Source organism: Notamacropus eugenii, chromosome 2 (genome assembly GCF_028372415.1).
Source record: "Notamacropus eugenii isolate mMacEug1 chromosome 2, mMacEug1.pri_v2, whole genome shotgun sequence".
NCBI lineage: Eukaryota > Metazoa > Chordata > Mammalia > Diprotodontia > Macropodidae > Notamacropus > Notamacropus eugenii.
This window is the reverse complement of record NC_092873.1, coordinates 427,681,752-427,705,142: the sequence shown is the minus strand read 5'-3', so window position 1 is coordinate 427,705,142 and position 23,391 is coordinate 427,681,752. Positions and strand designations below refer to the sequence as shown.

General features: G+C 41.2%; 2 protein-coding genes across 3 annotated transcripts in view; one reads left to right on the top strand and one right to left on the bottom strand.

Annotated features, from left to right (window-relative positions):
• Nucleotides 1–23,391, bottom strand: part of KCNH1 (potassium voltage-gated channel subfamily H member 1) — a 582,340-nt gene that overhangs the window by 56,228 nt on the left and 502,721 nt on the right. Inside the window, exon 11 of one of the 2 annotated variants that reach the window (XM_072637862.1) lies at nt 6,451–14,481. The exons of the other annotated variant lie outside the window; for it this stretch is intronic. Coding sequence (XP_072493963.1) covers nt 13,624–14,481 — 858 coding nt within the window. The 3' untranslated portion in view covers nt 6,451–13,623. Of the gene's footprint in view, nt 1–6,450; nt 14,482–23,391 lie in introns of those variants that run through there. 2 annotated transcript variants of the gene reach the window in all.
• Nucleotides 1–23,391, top strand: part of HHAT (hedgehog acyltransferase) — a 607,669-nt gene that overhangs the window by 494,489 nt on the left and 89,789 nt on the right. The window lies entirely within an intron of this gene.

Here is a 23,391-nt window from a genome sequence, read left to right as displayed (position 1 = left end):
CTGTGGGTCTCCAGATTCCATACTTGGATTCCCCCTCCATTCACCTGATGGGGGAAAGAAGAGACATAGACAGGAAGAGGCAGCCCGCCCTTGAGAATATTAAGCAACTTGTGTTTGATGTTGGCTCTTGTTCTTTCCTTTCAGACTTAACCTCCTCCTAGGCTGGGGTTGATCTGCAGCTGTAGCATATCCCACCCTTAGACCCTCTCTGGGGAATATTAGGCCATGTTTGGCCTTCTTTGGTTCCAAGCTTTTGTAGTACTACCAGGACATCTCTAGCCATGTTACCATTCATGAATTCTCCCCTCACCAACTTCCCCCATAAGAATATAATTCTTTTAAGGGCAGAGACTATCTGGCATGCCTTTATTTCTACCCCTACATACAAAGATCCTCACATAGTAAGCACTTAATAAAAGATTGTTCTGCCTTTCTATATTGTCTCTGTCTATCCATCATCTATCTGACTATCATCTTTCTCCTACTGTGCAATAAGAAGTGATGAGCAGGTGGATTTCAGAAAAACCTGGAAAGAACAGAGTGCCAGGCCTGAAGTCAGGAAAACCTGAGTTCAAATCTGACCTTAGATACTTGCTAGCTATGTGACCCACAGCAAATCACTTAACCCTCTTTGCCTCAGTTTCCCCATCTATAAAATTAGCTGGAGAAGGAAATGGCAAATCACTCCAGTATCTTTGCCAAGAAAACCCCAAATGGGGTCATGAAAAGTTAGACGTGACTGAAAATGACTGAACAAAAGAAATGAGAGGAAGGAGACAAATCTCTTGGGAGACCAGGTCATTCAGCAGTAGGACTTCATAGTCAAGCTAAGCCTGAGATCCTGTGGTTGTTTACTTCTCCAAATAGAAGCAATAGCTAGGAAGCTGGAGAGGAATGAAGATGGGTTGCTGCTGGAATCTCATTTAAGGGTAGAGAAATGGGGGTTGGCTAGGGATTGCTTTTCTCCAGGCTCTTCCCCTCCAGGCTAGTCCACTGGAAGGCAGTGGGCTGTTTTCAGATAGCATCCCACTGTGACGTACAGTTGCTTCTAATGCAAAGAGGTCTGCTTTTAGTCGATTTTTAAAAGCATACCTATTTTATACCTTGAAAGGCAGTTCAAGTCTGATGTATTGTAATAAATAATCTTGGTCCTAGACAACTAATACTGAAACAGAGTTTTCATCTCTTACTAGACAGGTAGGGAACAAAGGTAAGGAATATGGCATTTTCTGTCAGATGATGTCTCTGTATCATTTAGTTTTAACATAAAACTTGAGAAAAGAAGTTGGCAGGAGGAAAAGAGTTAAGAACAACCAGACTTTTATAGTCCAACTTAAACTTTCCTGTTTGTTACTTTATTTCTGAATTGTATTCTCTGAAAAAAGAAATGTAAAACTACTTAAATATATATGTATGGGAATGTGTGTGTGCACGTGTGTGTGTGCACGTGTGTGTGTTGCAGATGGTGTTTAAAATCTGCATTATCTCATTCTCTTGAAAAATCTCAGCAAATTGAGTCAATCTTTGATTCTGTCATCCTGATGTTGGGCAGCTGTGGAGTATGTAATTCTGAGGGGAGATGACTCCAAAGCAGTCCTGTTGGCCTTTACCATTTTGTATCTTTGACCTCTCATTTGAAAGTTGATAAAGTAAGATACAGAAGCTGAAGAGCTGACTTATCTAAGGTCTCCAGCCTGCTAACAGGTAGTTGCAGATGTCCTTAATATCACTGGGTTGCTTGGTTTGAACATGAAACCTAAAAAGGGAAAGAATCAAGAAAAAAAAAGCCCCATTTAAATTTTGTAGTGTGTGCTTTTTTATGTCTCAACTACTTTCTCTTAAAAATAAAACTGAAAGATACTTAAATATGTATGTGGGTGTATATATATAAAAGGTTTTTATATATACATTTATATTACAGATGGAGTTCAAAATTTGCATTGACTCATTCTTTTTTTAAAACCTGAGCAAATTGATCAAGTCTCTGCTCCAGCTGGTAGGGAACCATGAGACAGGTTCAGAAGAGTTCATAGACTCATCTAGTTCCAATTCCTCATTCTACATATGAGGAAACTGAGACTCAGGGTCTTATTCAGTCCTTACCACACTCTGAATTAGGTACCATAGGCATTATCATTTCCATTTCATAGATGGGAAAACAGACTCAGAGAGTTTGTCTATAGTCACCAAGCCTGTAAGTTACTTGCACAAGGTCAGAGAGCCAGTGTGTGTCAGAAACAGGTCCCCCAACCTCTGTTCTGTATTTGCTATGTTACACTGCTAATTTGGGATCAATTGTAATTTTGATTGGATGGGCTTATGCTTTCAGTTTGCCTACAAAGAAAAGGTTTGCTAAGTATATTAGCATATCTAGCACTTAGCCTAGGACCTGGCACACAGGAGGCATTTAATAAATGTTTGATTAATCAATATTATTCAGATATTCAAATGAATGTACGATCTCATCAATGTCAACGTTCCTTCCAATCATGCATCTCACAGCCCATCTTTGCTGCCCATGCTACATCACTCTTGTCCATATCCTTCCCTAGATTTGTGGCGGGGGTCCACCTTATTTGCTAGGGCTTTCCTCACTTTCTTCTGACATCAGAAAGATACCAGGAGAGCACACAGTATGCTGACCAGTCCACCTTCTTTTTGGATCATGTGTTTGTTTGATGGCATCCTTTCCTCCAGGTCTTCTTCATAGTTCCTTAATTGCTCTATGTGGCAGCCTGCTCATACTCGTTGTGTGACTCTCATTGCCTTTTGAGTATTACTCATTTTTGTTTCTTTGGAGATGATAGTATCCCATAACTCAACAGTCATATAATAGCATCAATGGATTCTTGTTATTAAAAAGTTTGGCATTTGTTTTTAGGAGAAGTTTGGAATCATTAAAAGAGTTTTACAATTTCCTGAAGGCAATCCAACCCACTCGCCTCCTCCTGTTTAATTCTGGACCCACCCTATTTATTTATATTTTCTGTCCAATAATATATCTACAATGGTAGACAAGCTTGGGAACAACCAGACTTCTGCATCCAGTTGGGTTTTTCCATTTGGGTGGTCAAGCCAAATTCTTTGGAGTGGTTCTAGGCCTTCTTGAGGTTGCATCAATTCAGAGCTTGATCCAACGAGCACAAATTAATCTACAAAATACACAACAAAGACCTTACCATCTACAGAGACTCATTCTTGAATTCGGACTCTGTACTGGATCTCCTGGAACAAAGCCTTGCTTTGCTTTAAGTTATCTTTGATATTTATATATAAATGTGGACGAAAAGGACATTTAACCTACTTAGGAGAGACAACTATTTGGGGTACCTTGGAAGATATAAGAAATTTCCAAGTAAATTATAAATCATGCCTGTTTATTAAATAATGTTTATTGACTGAAACAGGCGCCCTGGTATTTCTGCTTACCAATACTTAGTTAGTCAAGTGGAAGAGCCACCATATGTAGTTAAGAGTAATTGTGCTTCAGAATATTCTGTAATTCATTATTATGAATGCTTATTGATTGCTGGATTGATTGGAACAGGATCCCTGGTGTTTCTGCTTACCAACATTTGGTTATTCAAGTGTGGGAGTTGCTATATATAGTTTAAAATGATTGTGCTGCATTGATTTTAAAAATATTCTCTTATTGTCACTAATTTGTTAGTTGAATTAATAATGTTTTGCTTTTACATAGCCATTATCTGGTTGTGGGGAGAAGGGAGGCAGTGCTGATGACAGAGTCTGTCAGTATCTAGTTATCTAGAACCTTGTTTTACCTTCTTCCCCTTATTGTTCCTCAGAATAACATGGGGATGAATAACATGGGGTCCAGACCTGACTGTGTGACCTTGGGCAAGGTATTTAACCTTTCATTGCCCTTAAGCAAACAGATCACTATGACTCAAACTTGCAGAGAAGATGCTGTTGCATTGGTGGAGGAAATTTCTTTATGAAGAGGTTCTTTACACCAATGAAATCACAAACTGCTTATCCTCTAACCCTATCCAGATTTCATATCCATCTATCCATGTGTGCACATGTATGTATGTATACACATATAATGCATGTATAATATATTTATATGTGTAAACGTGTACACAAGTATATGTAGATACACATAGACATACACATGTGTACATGTACATATGTATTATGACATGCATGTATGTTAAGTGCTTTGCAAACCTTTAAGCAATATGAATATCATTTTTACAGGCTGTAGCTTTTTCTCCATCTGCAGCTTTCTCTAGCTTGATATAACAGATAAATAACTAAAAAGTTGTGTGCAGTTCAAGTCTTCAAAAAATCCAATCTTCTTCCCTCACTGAAGTCCATGGTGATGTCCGAGAGGCTTGACTTCCTTCTGAGCTTTAGTGGGCAGTGGTGCCTCACAGTTTGTCTCTTCTCCCTGACCCTCCCCAGCTCCCAACCAAGTAGTGCAAGGTACACAAATACTATTTAAAGCAAGGCTCAGAACCTTTTGTTCTGCTGAGAGCTGCTGACCCACAAGAAAAATGATTGAGGGCCTTCAGCAGGTAAATAGTAACATAGTTCTTATCTTAGAGAAGTAAAAATGTTAAATTCATCTGCTTTTAAAATTAGAAACACAGAGCACACAATTTTATTCAATAAATACAAAGTGTTAATTCAACAAACATTTATTCCAAGCCTACTTTGTGCAAGGCATTGGGTTCCTATCAAGGAACAAGACTTTTTTGTTTTTGTTAACACATTTTCGTCACCCCTTTCAAATGTAAGGAAAAGGGCCTATGATAGCAAGCCCAGCAAAAGAGCTTTCTCCACCCTTCTGTAACTTAGCAGATTGATCCTAAGCATCACCTGAGGCACATATAGGTTCAAGGACTTGCCTGGGATCACAGAGCTACTTAGTTTAGTGTCAAAAGCAGGACCTGACCTCTGGTCCTTCTGGCTCCATAACAAACACTTTAACCACCATGTTGAATACTTACAGTATATGCACATGCAAACGATACTGCCAGTTTGGCAGTTTCTCAAAATGGCAGTATCATTTGCATGTGTATGTACTGTTATGTCCATAGGGACAGAGAGGCCACAGTAGATGACAGGTCTTGTTATTTTATGGTCACACATTTTGGGTTTTTTTAATTTTACCCAAAACAATATTACTTGACCTCTCATTTTATTTATGAGGAATTGGTTTGAAATTACTGTTGACTATTTCCGAGAATCATATTTGTTTCCATCCTCCAGGACAAGAATTTGGCACTATTGAGAATATTTTTTTAAAAAATGAATTCTGATATATTTATTAATAAATGAATCACCTGATTTTGCAGCACATGATAAAAAGAAAAGCATGCTGGGAGTCACAGTTCAATGTTACAGCTACTTAAAGAGAGAAGAGGAAAGGAGAAAGAGAAACAGAAGAGAAGAGAGATGGAGAAATGTGAATAGTAAAATGGAGATAGGGTAAAAGATAGTTGGTGTTGATGAAAACTGTGATTGCTGTGCCTTGCTAGAGATGGGGTTTATGGGCCACCATAAGTGTTGGTGGAATTCATAAGATAGTTGGATTCATCTCGATGTTATGATTCATCATGGATCTCTTGTGGAGGATTTATGGGAAGGCATGAATGAGACAGGGAAGAGAACATGTGGAGGAGTTGCAGTCTTCACTTGTGGAAGAATTACCCAAGCTGATGAGCTCACAGACCCAAAATCTTCTGCACCTAAGTGCCAGTGGAAATTTTCCACTTTTTCCCAAAAAAAATAGTAGATCTAAGTTCCATTTTAGTAACAAGCAGTAGAGAGACAGCAGAGTACTGGAAGATTGCTGGATTTGGAATCAGATGACTTGAGTTTGAATCCTGACCCTGGAAGGGTCTAAACTTGGAGAAAATCCCTTCACTTTTAGGTCTCATTCTCATCTGTAAGATTAGAGGATTGGTCTACTCTAACTGATCTCTAAGGTAGCCCCTTTCAGCTCTAAATCCTACAACTAGGAGTCAGGAGATTTGGGTTTTAGTCGCCAGTCTGCCTCTCCCTGTGACCCAGTGACTTTTGCCTATTTTGACTGTTTTGTAAAATGAAGGGGTTTGGCTTCATAATGGATAGGGCACTGTACTTGGAGCCTAGAAATCCATGGCCTTCAAATTCCACTTCAGACATTTACTGGCTTTATGACACTGAGAAATTTGCTCACCTCTGTGCCTCAATTTGCTCATCTGCAAAATGGGGACAGCTTGTAACCAATGGCCTCTAAGCTCTAAATCTATGCTACTGTAATCAAGGATTTCTGTTGATTGGTTGTGTACTCAATGTTTTCTCCAGTCCCTTCAAGCTCCATCCTTTGTGTATCTGTCATTTGAGAAGGAATGAAAGGAGCCCGCCCCATATTGTTCTGTGATCCAGGTAGTGAGCAGAGAGCCTCAGACTGGTGGAAGAAAATGCACCAAACAAATATCATGTATAAAATAGTTTATTACTATAATAAATAAAATTAAACCTCTTTACAAATGTTATTTGTGCTTGTTTAAAAATGTCTGAGAAGGGAATATTCTTCATGGAGGTGCCTGCATTTTCCTCTGAACATTCCCAAATTGGAGATATACAATACAGGAGAGCTCTTGGCAGCATCCTTGGCTGACCATAAAAATAGTATCTGCTCGTTTGCATGACTTTTTCTTCATGCTCATTTGAACAAAGTGACAAATGCAGAGGGGGAGGGAAGAGGACCTGGGAACAACTTTGCAGAGGAAGAAATAAAAAAGAAGTGTGATATATAGAGAAGCCCCGGGGGATGGAACTGCACCGTGCCATGCAGCGTCAGAGAAATAGCGAACATGGACGATTTTTGACAGATGTACAAATATTGACCAAGAGTCAGAATAATTAAATAATACATTCATGAGAAACTGGCATTTTTCTTGATCTAGGCAGTTCAATGAGAGACAATTCCTGACCTTCTCATTAGATAATTAGATGCATTTTATGACTCAGAGGTCACTGATTGAGGGAAGGGGAAAAAAAAAACCACCACCCACTCTGAATAAAAAAGTTTCGTCAGAGAAGTAGAAACCACATCCAAGAGCCTCACATGATACCAGTTTCACTTGAAACAAATTGGACCACAGGAAAGGTCTCTTTAGTTCTAGTGAACTCATGTGGACTCTACAGGGTCTGTGCCAATTCCAATGTCCAGTGCCTACTGGTGTTGGTTTTATGGCTGCCATAAACCCTACCCTAACCTGGACTGTCTTTCCCTAAGTGAAGCAATGTGGCACTGTAGAAAAAACATGACTTTGGAATTAGGGGTCCTAGATTTCAAATACCTCCTTCCCTCCCCAAAATTCTACCTGCATGATTTTATACCAATTATATAATCCCTGGATCTCAGTTTCTTCATGTGTAAAATGCGGGATTAGGACTATATGGTCTCTGAAACCTCTCCCAGTTCAACATCCCTTATCTTGTAGCACCTAGGCTTGACTTCTGCCTCTGACTCTATTTATACATCCTTGGCTAAGTCACATAACTTCCTTGGGCCTCAGTTTTCTCAGTTATAAAATGAGATGGGTTTAATTCGATGACTTCCAAGGCCCCTTCCAGCTCTGGTTCTATGAGTTCTATGACCATTTTGGGGTTTAAAAAAACGAAACAAAGAATTTCTTCCCAATAACAACATCTATAATAAAAGGTTGGCTCAGTTCTCTGGTGGTTGTTCACTGGTGCTAAGGACTGTGTCCTCATCTGAGAGAGAGGAGGTCAGTAAAAAGGTCATTGTTATTGAAGTGAACTAGAAAACAAGAAGTGGGACAACAGAACTAATTACCTACTGGAGAGAAATTTCCTTTGTTCCCCCAGAAATCATCAGTGGGGTCTCCTCTTTGGGCACTCCCTGCTGCTACAGAAGAGGGAGTTGGCATTCCATCAGGGTTAAAATTTACTTCAAGGATCTTAAGGCTAAATGTCCTAATTGCTAAAGGCTTAACATAATACCAAGGTTTTCCATCTGGGCTTCTAGCATTAAAGGGGGGAATTAGGATATGTACTTGACCATGTCTGGTCTTTCTCAGTCTTCGGTTACAACTGAGACCAAGAGTTCAGTAATTTGGCTTAGCTCCTTCCCCTTTGACCCAAAGATGGAAAACTCATTTTCCTCTTAGTAATGCCTCCCTGCAGCCTCTATCCCCAAAGCATGTCTGGGAGAATGTAATAATACCTGGAAAAGGCTTCATGTTTGCCTGTCAGACACGATAGGGATAAATAGAGAAACAGAAAAATAATAGGAATACAAAGGGGAGATCAAAACAAGAGAAAATATTTCCAACAGTATATGCTCATATACTCAGAAGCTTTGTAGACGCTTGTGCTGCATTGATCACAGTTGTTTAAACACTGTTGTCTACCCCTAGTTTCAGTTTAATGAGCACAAAATCCCTAAAATCAAAAAGTCTGACCACTTTCAGAAGGTCTTGGGGACACTCCAAATGCTATTCCAGAACAGGATTTGGAAGCATTCCAGGATATTCTTTCCTGTGGACACCTCTCCATAAGAAATAGAGAAGTGTCATTCCTGGGTGTCCAAGAGAAGCGGGATTGTGAAATCAAAGGGCTTGGGTTCAAATTCTGCCGCTAACGTCTGGTTGACCATTTAGCTCCATGAACTAAGACTTAAGTCTGGTGCTTAAACAAGATAAAAAATCTTTGAGAGATATATATACATATATATATATATATATATATACATATATATATATATATATATATATGTATACGTATACGTGTGTGTGTGTGTGTGTGTGTGTGTGTGTGTGTATATATATAGCAAGGGGCTGAAGGAGTGAAAAATCCCCCACCCCCCAGGATTGTTGGAGCCTTTAACTCTGACAGTCAAGACCTCACTGTAGGATGGTGCTCAAAGAGACGTCTGTGTTTCATTGTAGCAAAAGGGGAACCGCCCTCCAACAAGCAAAGTATGTCAACTCTTGAATGCCTATGGGAAAATCTTTTAGTTTGTCTGTGTTTGTTTTGTTTTTGCAGGCTTCAGGCCACATGTGACCCTCTAGGTCCTCAAGTCTGGCCCTGTGACTGAATCCAAACTGGATTCCCCATCCTCATATCTAATCTCTCCACAGCTGCTTTGCAGTAGGATCACATATCCACCTTGGCCACCACATGTAAATGATGACAGGTCACTTGTTATTTAAAACACTTAGAGCTTTTTTACCCAGAGTGGACTGGCAGAAGACTGACTGGAGTGAAAGAGAGACTGAAGCCACGCACATGTACAAAAAAAATTTTTTTAAGTAAAAAAAGGGGAAAGATGACGTTTTTCGATATTTTTCAGGGGAAAAAAGAAGGGGGAATTCTCTTTAAATTACCAGTGGAGGCAAATGAAAGACAGAAGACACATATGCTTACATTCAGAAGGAAGGGCTCACCCACAAAACAACACAGACCATAAACCATGTCATACTGAGATGGACGATGTCCTGCCTAGAAGTTTCCAGGATGTTCCTTGGCTCCCACTCATAAAATACAACTTCAGTATCCAGGCTCTGAGATTGAGAGCTAGATGGAGGAGCTTGTCTCAGCAAATCTCCTTCCTTATCTTCCCAAAGACAAAACCCAACAAATAAGGAAAACAAACAAAACCCAGGCAGAGCTTTCTGCAACAGTGCGGGGGTGCTCCCTTGCCTTTTAGCATGGTACGGTAGAAGACACCCTGGATTTGATGTAAAAAGTGGGGATTGGACAACTGGATGACCTCAGAAGTGCTGTCCAGTTCTAAATCTATCATCCTATGAACTCCAGACTTTATAGGAATTTACTCTTGGGGAAACCAGGGAACCACATTTAGGAAGGGGGATTTGGGGGGGAAAGAGAGCACATCTGTAAATTCTTTAACAGTTCCCTAGGGGTTTGTTTCTAGGCTAAAAACATACTAGAGCTGTGAGACTACAATGATCATCCCAAAAGGATGATTCCCCAAAGAGGATTATCCCACAAGGTCATGAGCTAGTATCTGAGCCAAGAAATGTCAAGCCTATATTGACCCTGAATTGCATGTTAACAAACAAATCTGTCCATGCCATGAAGAAAGATCACATGATCATAAATTTTGAGATATTGGAACAGAGGTGCTTGATCCTTTTTTTCTGTCATGGACCCCTTTAGCAGTCTATGGGTAAAGTCCTATAGACCCTTTCTCAGAGTACTATTTTAAATAATTAAATGAAATTCTAAGTTTCAGTTACAGAATAAAGATTTTTTAAGTTTATTGATCCCCCTGAAATGTATCCACCAACCTTTAGGCAAGATCCATGAACTCTAAGTCAAAAACCTTTGCCCTGGAAGAAATCTAGTCCAATCCCCTCATTTTATAGATGAGAAAACTGAAGTCTGGAGTGATCGACTGATTTGCTCAAGGTCACCCAGCTAGAAAGGCAGGACTCAAAATCAGGTCTTCCAACTCCAAGTCTGGTACAATTTCCAATGTATCACACTGCCTCTCAGGTGATGGAACTGAAAGAGGGAGAAGGGAAAGAATAGCTCTATTGGCTGGCAAATGGCTAGACCTGCTGGCTCAACACTGCTTCTGACCTGATCCTTAGAGTATGGTAGGAAGAAGGAAGAAATATGGAGCTGGCAGTTGGCACACGTAGTCTCTAGAGTCAGATACTTCCTGGAAGTAGATGTAGGATTTTTCTTCCTCATGCAATATGCCCTGCCTAAGAAAAGGTGGGACATGAGGTTTTAGGGACAGTTTACAGCATTTCCCCTCATTATTTCTAAAGGGAAAAAAAGACCAAAGCATGTAGAGATTTCAGTGACCTGGGAGATGTAGATATTGGTGTGCTCTGCTCACTTTCCTCTACAGCATGGTGCACTGGAATGAATGGTGGATTAGAATGGAGGCATCTTGAGAGCAGGGATTGTTTCATTCTTGCCTTTTTATTCCTACTATTGAGCAGAGTTTCTGGCACTTAAGAGGTGCTTAATAAATGCTTGTTGATAGATTGATTAAGCACCAGACAGGCAAAAAAAGAAATCTGTCAAGTCGGTAGGAGGATGGGAAGTAGGAAGGTATAGCTTTTTCCAAAGCTTTAATCAAATTTACAAACAACTGGCATCTGTCCTCACAGAAATGAAATGCTACTCCTCATCATACGCGATTCTGTCCATGACTTAAGTAACACCACAGAGTCAGCGTTAGAGCAACTTATTGCATCATCCTCGAACGAAAGCTCTTCATGTGTTGACATCATCCTGGGAATGATTACATCCTTGGACTCTGAGGCCTGCTTTCTTAGGGGAATGGGAGAGAGTGCTGGCCTGTGGGAGCAACGGGAAGGCCAAGACCACCCAACTGCCTATTTGTGCTTCCTGTGAATGCAGAATAAAGATAAGGGGAATGAGACCTGACAGAGAGTTTTTCAGAAGCACTGTGTGCCTTTAGCACATCAGTTCACCATAATCCCAGAGTCCTAAAGAGGACTGATGTCAGGATGTTAACTAGCATAAGCAAAAGGTAGTGGCTCTACGGTCACGTTCCCCACTACAGAGTCCATGCAAGAAGACGCTTTTCATTAAAACTTGGAGCAGGAATTCTCAAGTGTCACTGATAGGCTTGGCCTGGCCAGCTGCCCAGTAATGCTTAGGACACAGCTGCATTTCTAATGCTAAGCTCTCAACACTGAACTGCTAACATCTAATCTCTGCTTTTGGGTCTCTGCTGCCTTTGCGTAGGGCACACCTCAAGCCAACTTTACCTTGCATCAGAAGTTTGCATATCCCAGAATCATCTGTGAGTCCAAAAGTCTGATACTTCCCTCTCCCTTCTTTACCCATCACCCTAAAATATTGCTGGAAGAAATCCATATTTAGGGAAGTAACTCCAGTTGCATTGGAAAGCCCCCAAGCATCATGGGATAAGGATCACAATTGTTGGCTGGGGTAGGGCCTTCCTGCATTGATCATTAATTTATGGGCCTGGATAGGGGGCCCTGTTTGGACCATAGACGGAGCCAGCTCTCAAACATGCTCGTTCTTGAAATGCTGGTTCCTTTTATCTTTTTTAAAAAATCATTTTCAACTGAAAGTGAAAACATAATCCTCAAGCCCTTTTCCCCTCTTTGCTTTCTGATACTATTTCTGTTGTTGAGAGTATAAAACATAGGGAGTTTGGCTCTTCCAAAATGTGTCCCACAATGACCTCCAGTTCTGAACTGAGTCTATTTGGGGATCCCGGGGAAAGCATCTCCCTTTCTACCTTCAACTAGTGATCATCTATCTTCTGCCCAAATCCCTCTAGTGTTGAGGAACTCCCCATTTAATGTGGTACTCCATTCCATTTTTAAACAGCTCTTACAAGTCAATCTAAGGATTTCTGTTTATGAGATAACAACTGGGAGACTTGTAAGTATCCCACAATGAATTCTGGTTAAGGACAAAGGTAAAGCAAAGGCCAATTCTATTGAGAGTTATAACAAAACATAACATACATGCCACAAAATATTATCATCCTTAAAAAAGTAAGATCTGGGTTCCTGGTACTTTTTTCATCTCTAGTATACCCCAAGGCATTCCTTTCCTATTAGGTTGTATATATATATAATTGTCCAAAAGGTAGAGGAAAGAAGACAGAACTATGCCTGGAGAGAGAAGTAAGTCAGGATCCTGGAATCACTTAGAGGTTCCCAGTGTCCATGTGAGATCTCCAGGAAAAAAATGGCCTGCTAATGATCCTAAGTAAGGAGGCTCTATCTCCCTACCTCTAACAACTGGCTCAGTTCTTAACTTTTTTGGAATGAGATCAGGGTTCTATGCAGGCATTCAGGAGCCTTGGGGACCCAGAAATAGTTAGGAGACACATAAAAATCAAAGTCACTGGTTGCAGACTAAGAGAGAGGCCTGGGGCCTGCACAACCCCAACTGGGTTTCAGGCCCTGTGGCAAATCCCCAGGGCACCATGATTCTAACCTTTGGTGGGAGGCACAACACCTACATCTGTCTTTTGGTCCTGATCGTGACAGATGAAAGGATAAAAGGTGTTCTGCCCTCCCGCTGTTACCTCCTTTCCCCATGCTTGTTACAAATGATTCTTATGATATGAAAATAAACTATGACACTGGATACTGGCTGTACAAATGTACAGGAAGGCAGCCCAGCAGGAAGGTGCTAGTGATTCTCGCCCCCTCCAGAGTCTCTGGGGACTTGGCAAAGGAAAGGAAGGTCACAGACTTGTGAACACATTCCCAGTCACCCCATGTCAATCCTCAAAAGGCTGATGGGTTCTTTTTTTTTCCTCTATCTTTCTTTTTTACAAATATTGTGGAAGTTAAAAAAAAAAAGTCCAAACTGAGGAGAAAAGGAAAACACTCTTTGAACAGTGTACCCCCTCTTCCAAATTTGTGCTAAGACACTTCCAACACAGCTGCCATCTTGCAGGGTGGTGGCAAATTCCTCTTTGTCCAGAGAGTGGGGGGCATGCTGGATCGACTAGTCCCTCACTGATTTTCCATCAATGAGAAAATCTTATTTTGAGAAGAAAATGTTAGCTCTATGCATGTGTTTCTGGAAGAGGGGTGCAATGTTTATGTTTTTACTTGAATTTTTAAATAAATGGACCTCTCAGCTTGCTCCAAAAATGTCTCTCTCTGATTCTGGGGACTGGGGCCTTGATATTTCAAACAGCTCCTGGGGGGACTGAGAAGATCTTCTGGAAGTTAATATCCTTAGAATTTCAGAGAGCTGTTTTTCAATGTTCGCCATTTTGTTGTTCAAGGTCTTAATGTCCTCTTTCAGCTCATGCTTCACCTCCAACAAGGTGGCCTGAAGAGTCTGCTCAGGGATGGGGTAGAAAGAATGCTTGACCTCTGGGAGGACAGGGCTGCGGTCCTGAGGACTTCTGGCCTCACCAACATTGTCCAAGCGCAAGTCACTTTTGGTGATGCCACTGTCACAGGAGTCTGTCTTCTTCAGGGTGGCCTCCCCAGGTGTCTTTGTCCTCTCGGGGAGTGTCTCCATAGACTCGGCCTTGGAGACTTTATTCCAGTCCTCTCCCTTTCCACAGGCATCTTTGAAACGAGCCCAACCTTTGCGTCGGGGACAATCCCCCCCACCCCCCTTGGGGCCCAGGCCTTCAGACACAGGGGCATGTAGTTTGGCATGGTCTGACACCCCTGAGGTAGATGCTGACTGGAAAGAGACAGGGGTGGCCGGGCTTTCCCGGACAGTGACGATACTGGCCTTTACCACTGTGTGGTTGGCAGAGGAGTGCTCCGACAGAATGTTGCCCTTCTCCACATCTAGGTCATCCAGATCCCGGCCTCCCCTCTCTGCTGCCAGTCTGGCCTCCTTCTGTTGCCGGAATCTTTGGAAAAGCCTCCGGACAGGGTGGTCTGGGGGCAGGATCAGGGGAGCCTCATTCTTCCGTTTCATTCGCTCTTCTTCTTCCCTCTTCACATCACTGATTTTCCGAAACACAATCTGCAACAAGTAAAAATGACATGGGAGGTATTTAAGATGGAGGATGATGGCAACCCTTAAAAATATGTCTACCCTCCCCCTCATCACAGGGGATCTTCAACCCATCTAAATGGAGAATCATAGAATGTTAGAGCTGGAAGAAAATTTGAAAGTTAGCTAGTTAGACTAATTACAGATGAGAAAACTCAGAATGATGTACCTATAATCATATGGCTAATAATAATTTTGAAAATCAGTTCACATATATATAGAGCTTTCAATTCATTATCTACTTTGATTCACAATAATCTTGTGAGGTGGGTGCTATTTTTATCTCCATTTTTACACAGGTAAAGAAATAGACGTTTAGAGAGGTTAAGTAAATAGCCCAGGGGTGGGGAACCTGCAGCCTCAAGGTCACATGTAGCCCTCTAGGTCTTCAAGTGCGGCCCTTTGACTGACAATCCTCTTGACTCCAAGTCCAGGGTTCTTTCCACTATTTGTTTAGTTATCTTTTAGTTGTGTCCTACTCTTCATGAGCCCATTTGGGGTTTTCTTGGCAAAGATACTGGAATGGTTTGCTATTTCCTTCTCCAACTATTTTACAGATGAGGAAACTGAGGCAAACAGGATTAAGTGATTTGCCCAGGGTCATACAGCTAATAAGTGTCTGAGGCTGGATTTGAACTCAGAAAGATGAGTGTTTCTGACTCCCAGTCCTGGTGCTTTATTCACTATACCACCTAGCCACTTGAATTTATGGCTACCAAATAGCTAAGTGAGAAACCAAAGTCTAGAAGCATTCATTGTGTGCCTTCTTATTCAAGACACTGAAGGACTCTTGGGAGGTATCCCATTATGTGTCCACTGTAGACTGGAAATTCCTAGATATCAGGAAGCAGGTAGAAGGAATCATCCCCTGGATATCACCTATTTGCAGAATACAGAATCCTAAAGTTCTAGAATGGGAAGTCCTCGTAGGAATGCCTTCTCTCCTCTTTTCCACTGATCCAAATCTTTGTCATCTTTGACAACTGGCTCCTATTTTACTTCTTTCAGGAAAATTTCCCAGATGACTCCAGCCAATGGTGATCTTGCCTTCCTCTGAACTCATAGTATTCATTTCTTCTGCCATAATTTTGGCAATTAGATTCAGCCTTGTGAAGTCTCTGAGAGAGGTAGGTGTATAGTAGTAAAGAGGTGCACCTGGAATCAGGACGACGAGTTCAATTCTGGTCTTAGACACTTACTAGCTATATGATGCTGGACAGATCATTTACCCTCCCTCGCCTCCAGTTTCCTCATCTATAAAATGGGGATCATAGTAGCACCTGCCTCCAAGGTTGTTGTGAGAAGAGCATAAGATGGTATTTATAAAATGCCTTGCAAATCTCAAAGCACTAAATAAATGTTAGCTGTCACCGAGATCTCTGTTTAACTTCTCCTCTGGGAGGCAGAGTGTGGAAATGTGAAAGCCTATCACGCAAACATAAATTGGATAATAAGAAGAAAGTGGCATTTAGGTTGTACATACATAATCTGTATTAGATTGCTTGCTGTCTTGGAGAGGGGGAGGGAAGAGAAGGGAGAAAAATTTGGAACTTAAAATTTTACAAAATTGAATGTTGGAAAGTATCTTTACATGTAAATGGATAAAATGCTATTAAGGAAAAAATAAGGTAGCATTTAGACAATGCTTTAAGGCATGCAAGATACTTTACGTGTACTATATAATTTGAGTCTCACAACAATTCTATACTATTATTAGCATCATTTTACAGATGGGTAAAATGAGGCTGACGGTAAAATGACTTGCCAAGAATTACATTACTAGACAGGATTCAAACTCAGATCTTCTGGACTCCCAGTCCAGCACTCTATTTATTGCATCATCTAGAGATCTGGGAGTATTTAATCAGGAAAAGAGATGGCTTGGGAAGGGAGGAGGTAAAGCATAACACCTATGTTTAAGTATTTGCAATGTGGAAGTAAGAGTCAGGGTGTTCTCCTTAGCCCATTTAGGTTTCCTAACATTTCAAGTTGTGGGCTGTGTTAAAGGAGAGATTCTTGTTTAGGTATGAGCCGGACTAGGTGGCCTCTGAGGTATGTCATTCTGTGAAATCATCCAACTAGAATCACATTCAAGACCCTAAGAAAAGACTTCCTGCTAGAACATCTCTGACAAGTGGCCATCATGCTGCTATTTGAATACCTTCCGTGTTGTGGGCTCATGACCTATTCCATTTTTGGACAGCTTAAATTGCTACAGAGAGCAATAATAATTCATATTGAATTTTAAAATTGATAAAATATTTTCCTCACAAAAACTTCTAACATAAATAGTTTGAATAGTACCATCCCCATTTTATATTCGAGAAAACTGTGGGTTAAAGAGATTATGATTTACCCAAGTTTATAAACTAGTAAGTGATAGAGCCTAAGATTTAAATCTAGGATGTGTTCCTTGTTTAAATATCCTATCTAACAAAGCACTTGCCCCAAGAAAGTCAAGCATAGAAAGAAAGTCCCCATTTGTGCCAAAATATTCATAGTAGCAATTTGGGGGTAACAAAAAAACCTAGAAGCAACATGGGTTTGGGGGGAATTGCTTAGTAAACTGTAATATGACTGCACTAGAGGAAATGATGAACAAAAAGCATGGAAAAATGTGGAAAGACCTGAATGAAATTTGACTGACCTGAATGAAGTTGGCTGAGTATGGAGAACATGGTGCAGGATGATTTAAATAAATGTAAATCAATAAGAGTCTCAGTCTTTTTGGTCTTGGGACACTTTTACACACCAGTGAGAACCACACATCGAAAAATTAAAAGTAAATAAAACAAAATTACAATGATTACTTAAATGAAGAAATATGAGAGGACACTCCCAACCCACTTCTTTGTGAAGGTGGGATGTCCACACGTGTTACTAAGTATTACACTTTTTTTTGGACTTTTCCGATATATTGATCAGTTGGGCTGATTTATTTTCCCCTCTTTAAAAAAGAAATACTATTTGTTATATGGGATGACTCTCTGGCCAAACAAATTAGGTAGCCCAATAAAGGACTCACCAGCCTATAGAACCAACATGGTTAGCCCCTCTTTTGAATACCAAAATATGAAGCCCGTAGTGTTAAGAGGTAACATCATGGAATAGTAGAGGGACAGCCCACTCTGAGGCCAAGAAGCCCTGGATTCAAGTCTCATTTCCAATATATACTGGCTTGTATGATCCTAGGTAAGTCATTCAATCCTGTAGGGCTCCAGGAAAACTATAGAACGGGATCAATTGTAGAGAAAGTATCAACCTGCATTGGTAGAGAGACCTCCCTGTGCCACAGGTCTGGTCTCCATCGGTAGCAGCCATTAGGAGTTGGGGCCAATTTTACTCTTTTTTTTTTTTTTACTCATTTACTCAGTTTTTCTCATTAATTCTTTGAGGTCTGGGAGTTTACTTGCAAATTTCAAAGAAGACAATGTGGCATAATAGCTACAGCAATGAACTTAGAAGATTTGAGTTTGAATTCTTCCTTAATTAATTATCAATTGTATTACCCAAAGGGCAAGTCATTTAACCTGTACAAACCTCAATTTTCCTCATTCTTAACATGGAAATTATCACATAATATGGTATGTAGTATACATGATTATACATCATATATGATATAATTATACAGTACATAATAATACCTAGGGTTACTGTGTTCAATGAGGTGATGTCTATAAAAGTATTTATCCTACATAAATAGCATTTATTAGCTATTATCATTCACGTAACTAGTCCCTGTGAGCTAGTTCCCCAACCTGCAGGAGCGCCGGAGGATTGGGTCCCTAGAGGGGGGCTGCTAAGCTGGTGGAGTTCCCGGTAAGTAGCAGTACCCTTCCTTTGCCCTTTGCCCAGCCCTTCCTTGTCTCTTCTGGTAAGGACTCAACTCCATGGAGTTCAGCACTTCCATGTAATTCTTAGCTCCAAGGGATCGGGGCTTTGGTACGGTGCAGCATCCAAAAGCTTTGTCACAGTCCCAGGGGAGGGCCCAGGACCACCCAGGGATGTGCTGCGTCATCCCAGCCCTTCAGCCTTGGGCCATGTTTCCCTGAATTGGCCAGGGGCCAGAACTGATTGGGAGGACAAGAGGGCAGCTGCTGTTCAGTCCTCACTATCTTAACTTTAGTCTGAATTTATAGAATGAAGTCATACTGAGTGTGTGTGTGTGTGTGTGTGTGTGTGACAGCCATGACTGTGTACTTTATTCACATCTGTTCCAAGCTGAACAAGCAGGGGCTGCAGTATGAGTCATGGTCAGAGGACTTGCTAGCAAACCCCCAGTCTCCCAGGGCTCCATCTGTACTGGGATGGCCCAGGGGCAGACAGCACAGCAACCAGGGCCAAAATGCCTCTCAGAAATGTGGCACAAGGCCCTGATGCCCGACAAGAGCACAGCGTCTGACCAGCTTATAGGGAAAACAGGCTCCTCCCCCAAGTGTTCTCTGCAGATTTGCACAAGAGGCCAATTTAGATTTTAAATCAAATTCCTTTCCTCCATATAGCCTGGAGAGCTTGCAAAGGGTTTTTGCAAATATTGTCTCATTTGGGTTTCACAATAATCCTGGGAAGGAAGCAGAGCAGGTATTATCACCCCCATTTTATAGATAGGAAAGCTGAAGCTCAGAGAGTCAGCTTCTCACATTTTTCTAGTGTCCTTAGGTTTAGAAAGTGCCTTACTCGGGATCAACCTGTGAAGCAGTCAGGGAAAGTATTACTGCCCTCAGTTCACAGTAACTTTCCCCAAGAGAACAGTTAGTATGCATTAGCCCTTAGACTAGCCCATGGCTCTCAGATCTAAGCCTGGGATTCTTTGACTGTGTCTTCTGTAATGTCATACAGCTTCAAGGGACAGAGCTGCCACTAGGACCCAATATTCTTTCCATATCTTTAGACTCTAAAAGTGGGGTGAGGAGAAGCACAGCTTCATAGAGAGCTGAACCTGAAGCCAAGAAACTCTGAGCTCAAGGCCTCTCTCTGATAGAAAATGGCTGTATAACCTTGGATGAGTTAAAATCTCTCAGTGTATAAAGCAAATCCCTGAGAACATTAGTTGCACAGGACCCAAACTGTATTGGCAGAACAGGAAATCCATCCCTTAAGAGTTCCAGACAGTAATAAAACCATAGGGCCAATCTTCAGCCCTAAATGTGAGACAGACCTGTATCAACCACAGTTCATTGTCATGATTTGTGTAAGATTCTGTCTACAGATTTGAGAATCCAGGGAACCTGTAGTCTCCCATTCAAAGGTTATAGTGTAAGGTGAAGCTTTACAGTTCCAAGAATTCATATTTGATTCCTAGCTCTAGGTCAGATCTGCGAAGAACTTCTACCCCCCTGGATCATTTCCAAGGGGACTGCTTTGTAGCAATTGAAGGAATTGCTTTAAAAAAATTGCTGCAACTGCCACAGTTTTGCCAGACCAGAAGGGGCTATAGATTTTTATCCTCTTGACACCCTCAGCCAAGGTGCATCAGAGACCTGAGTAGAATGCTGAAGAGGGTATGACTCGTTATAAGATGGAAAGAGACAAACTCCCCAGAATGGGACTTGAGGAGCTGGGGAGGGACTGCCTGCCATCTGCCCTTCAAGCTGCAGGGATTTTCTGAGCCTTCAACTTGGTTTGAAAAGCAATTCTTCTTGCATCATAGGCGAGTCAGGGAGAAATACTGATTCCTCCAGCTTGAATTAAATGGGAAATCACCCCTTTTAAGAATATTAGAACCAGGGCAAAAACTGAATCTGTCCCATCGGTGAGTCAGGACACCCAGCGCATTCCATGCCTATTGCTTGCAAAGCCCTCATACTGTATTCAGTGGGAAGATATACAAGGAGACCCAGTTCCTACCCTCAGAGATCAAATGGGACAATATTGGTAAGAAGTATTTGGCATGCTGCTTAGGATATAGCAGATGCTATGTAATTGTTTATTCCCTTCCCCCTTTCCTTCTCAGTCTGATAGGAGAGACACAGTTCCTGTTCTCAGGAAGCCCCAGTCCAATGGAGGAGACATAGTTCATTTCATGGAACTACTCTTCTGATGGAGACAGAAATCCCTCTGTCTAATGGGAGAGATATAGCCTTTGCTCTCTCCAAAATATACTCAGGAGAAAAGGAAAAAGAAGTATGAAAGTTTCCATTAGGAAGGAATGTCAGGCTTTGAAGTGTAGGCAAGTATCTCTACCCCCCCTCCCACTCTGACTAATCGGTTCCCCGGGCAGGGGTACTATACTGCCTCAGGACTTGAAGGGTATCTCTGAGGCTTGGAGTGGGCAGGGGGCATCAGAGCTCTCCAGTGACCTTATGGTGCCATGATTATCAGTCATTTAGTCAGACTCATTTAACTTTGGATAAATGGATATTTACTAAGGTGTGCAGTGGATAGAGTGCTGGGTCTGGAGTCAGGAAGACTCATCTTCCTGAGTTCAAATCTGGCCTCAGAAACTTACTTGCTGTGTAACCCTGGAAAAGTCACTTAACCCTGTTTGCCTCAGTTTCCTCAGCTGGAGCTAGAGAAGGAAATAGGAAACCATCTGGTATCTTTGCAAAGGACAGGAAGCCGAATCGAGTCATGAAGAGTTGGACATGACTGAAAAAGAACTGAATAGTAACATTTAGTAAGGAAAGGCATGCTAAGATTAACTGGAACAAAATATCAGCCCAAAAGTCTGCGATCCACTCCCCTATTAGTACATACAGGGTCCAGGGTAAATGAGATTCAAGCTTAGAGAGCTTATGTGACAAAAGGTTAATTCACAGCTCTTGGTTGCTGGAGATCTTTTTCTCCCTTCTGTGTTTACTGAAGATGTTCTCTTTAGTTATTTTTGTAGCTTCTTTGCTAGGAGGTGGAATGTTCCTCATAATTTATCAATCAATCAATCAAATATTGCTTACTTAGAAATACTGGGTCTTCAGGTTGGTCTGGTATAGAAGCATTGGCAGGGCTTGTCAGGTGTGGTTTTGAGTGGATACTAACTGAGAGGTTACCTTGAACTTGTGGCACATTTCAGAAGACTCACCACTGAAGGATGCCCTCAGCACCCAGAACTTTGTCTGACACAGAATAGGTATTTATATGTTGTTGAATTAAATTTAATTGCATTTTTCTGAGAAAGAAGAGGGTAGAAGGACTCAGCATCTTAGGAATTTGTCCACATTGCTCTGGACAGTTTTCTTTATTCTTACTTAGGGGCATCTTGGGCCTTTTTCCAGGAAATCTGCCTCATCATTTCCCACTTAACCATTTTCCCGGACTTCATGAATTCCAGGAACTCATCATCTTGCAAGACGAAATCAGCTCTGAAGCACATACCTTCACAGAACCTCCTGTACCTGGACCCCCTCCCTCCCTCCCTCTGGTGGGAGAGTACAGGCATTAGAAAGCTCTTCTCAGATTCTCAACCATGTGAAGACACTCGGAATTCACCTCATTATTTTCCACCTGGTTGCTTTCTTGGACTTTGTGATCTCCAGAATTTCATCATGTTGCAAGATGAAATCAACTCTGAAACTCTCACCTCCTCAGATCCTTTATCATCTGGCTGTCAGACTTCACCATGCCCTTGCTGGGTATCTCCCCACTTCCCTTCTTTTCAATTTGTTTTTATGTGTTCTGCCCCCATTAGGCTGAGCTTCTCAAAGGCAGGGACTGTCCCGTGCCTATTATTGTATCCCCAGCCCTGTGCACAGTGCCTGGTCTATGGTAGATACTTGATATATAGATATAGATATAGATACATATTATATATATATATATATACATCACACATATATACACTTAACACGGTTCTTGGCACATAGTATATGTTAAATAAATATTGACTGACTGACAGTCATTTACAGATATTTGCCACTACTTATGGGTCCCTTGTCTTTTATTTTTCTTTACTCTCTTTGGAGTATCAGCATAGTATTCAGATCCCTGGGTTTTAAAGGATATGTACAGTTTAGGCATTTTGAGGCATATTTCCAAATCACTTTCCAGAATGACTGGAACGGTTCATAGTTCCACCAGAAGTGTATTAATATGCTTATTTTCTTGCAATCTCCTCTCTTTCTCCCCAACATTGCCATTTTCCTCTTTTTGTCATTTTGACCAGTCTGATGGGTATGAGGTGGAGCCTCAGAGTTGTTTTCTTTGTATTTCTTTAATTATTAGTGATTTTTTTATGATTGTTGATGACTTGTATTTCACTCTTTGAGAACTACTTGTTTGTAAGCACTAGCTGTCTATTGGGGAATCACTGTTTTATATATATAGATATATGTGTGTATGTGTGTGTGTGTGTATGTATGTATGTATATTTTAATCAGTTCTTTACATCTTAGAAATAGAGAGGGGCAGCTAGGTGATACAGTGGATAGAGCACCAGTGCAGGAGTCAGAGCGACCTGGGTTCAAATCTCACCTCAGACACTTGACACTCACTAGCTGTGTGACCTTGGACAAGTCACTTAACCCCAATTGCCTCATCATAGGTCATCTCCAGTCCTCCTGATGAATATCTGGTCACCGCATTCAGATGGCTCTGGAGGAGAAGTGAGGCTGGTGACCTGCACAGCCCTCCCTCACGCAAAACAAAGTCAAGTGCAAGTCATGTCATTATTTTTCTGATGGCATGGTCTTCTTCGGCAACAAAGGACGAACACACACACATATGTGTGTATGTATATGTATGTGTACATGTGTATATATATATATGCATGTATGTGTATACTTTATACACACACACAAATCTACATACACATATATACATACAAAACCACATACACACAATAATGCGTGTACATATTTATATACATGCATATGCATACAATGCATAAATAGTGCACACATATACACACACATGCATATATGTATACATATGTGCACATATACATAT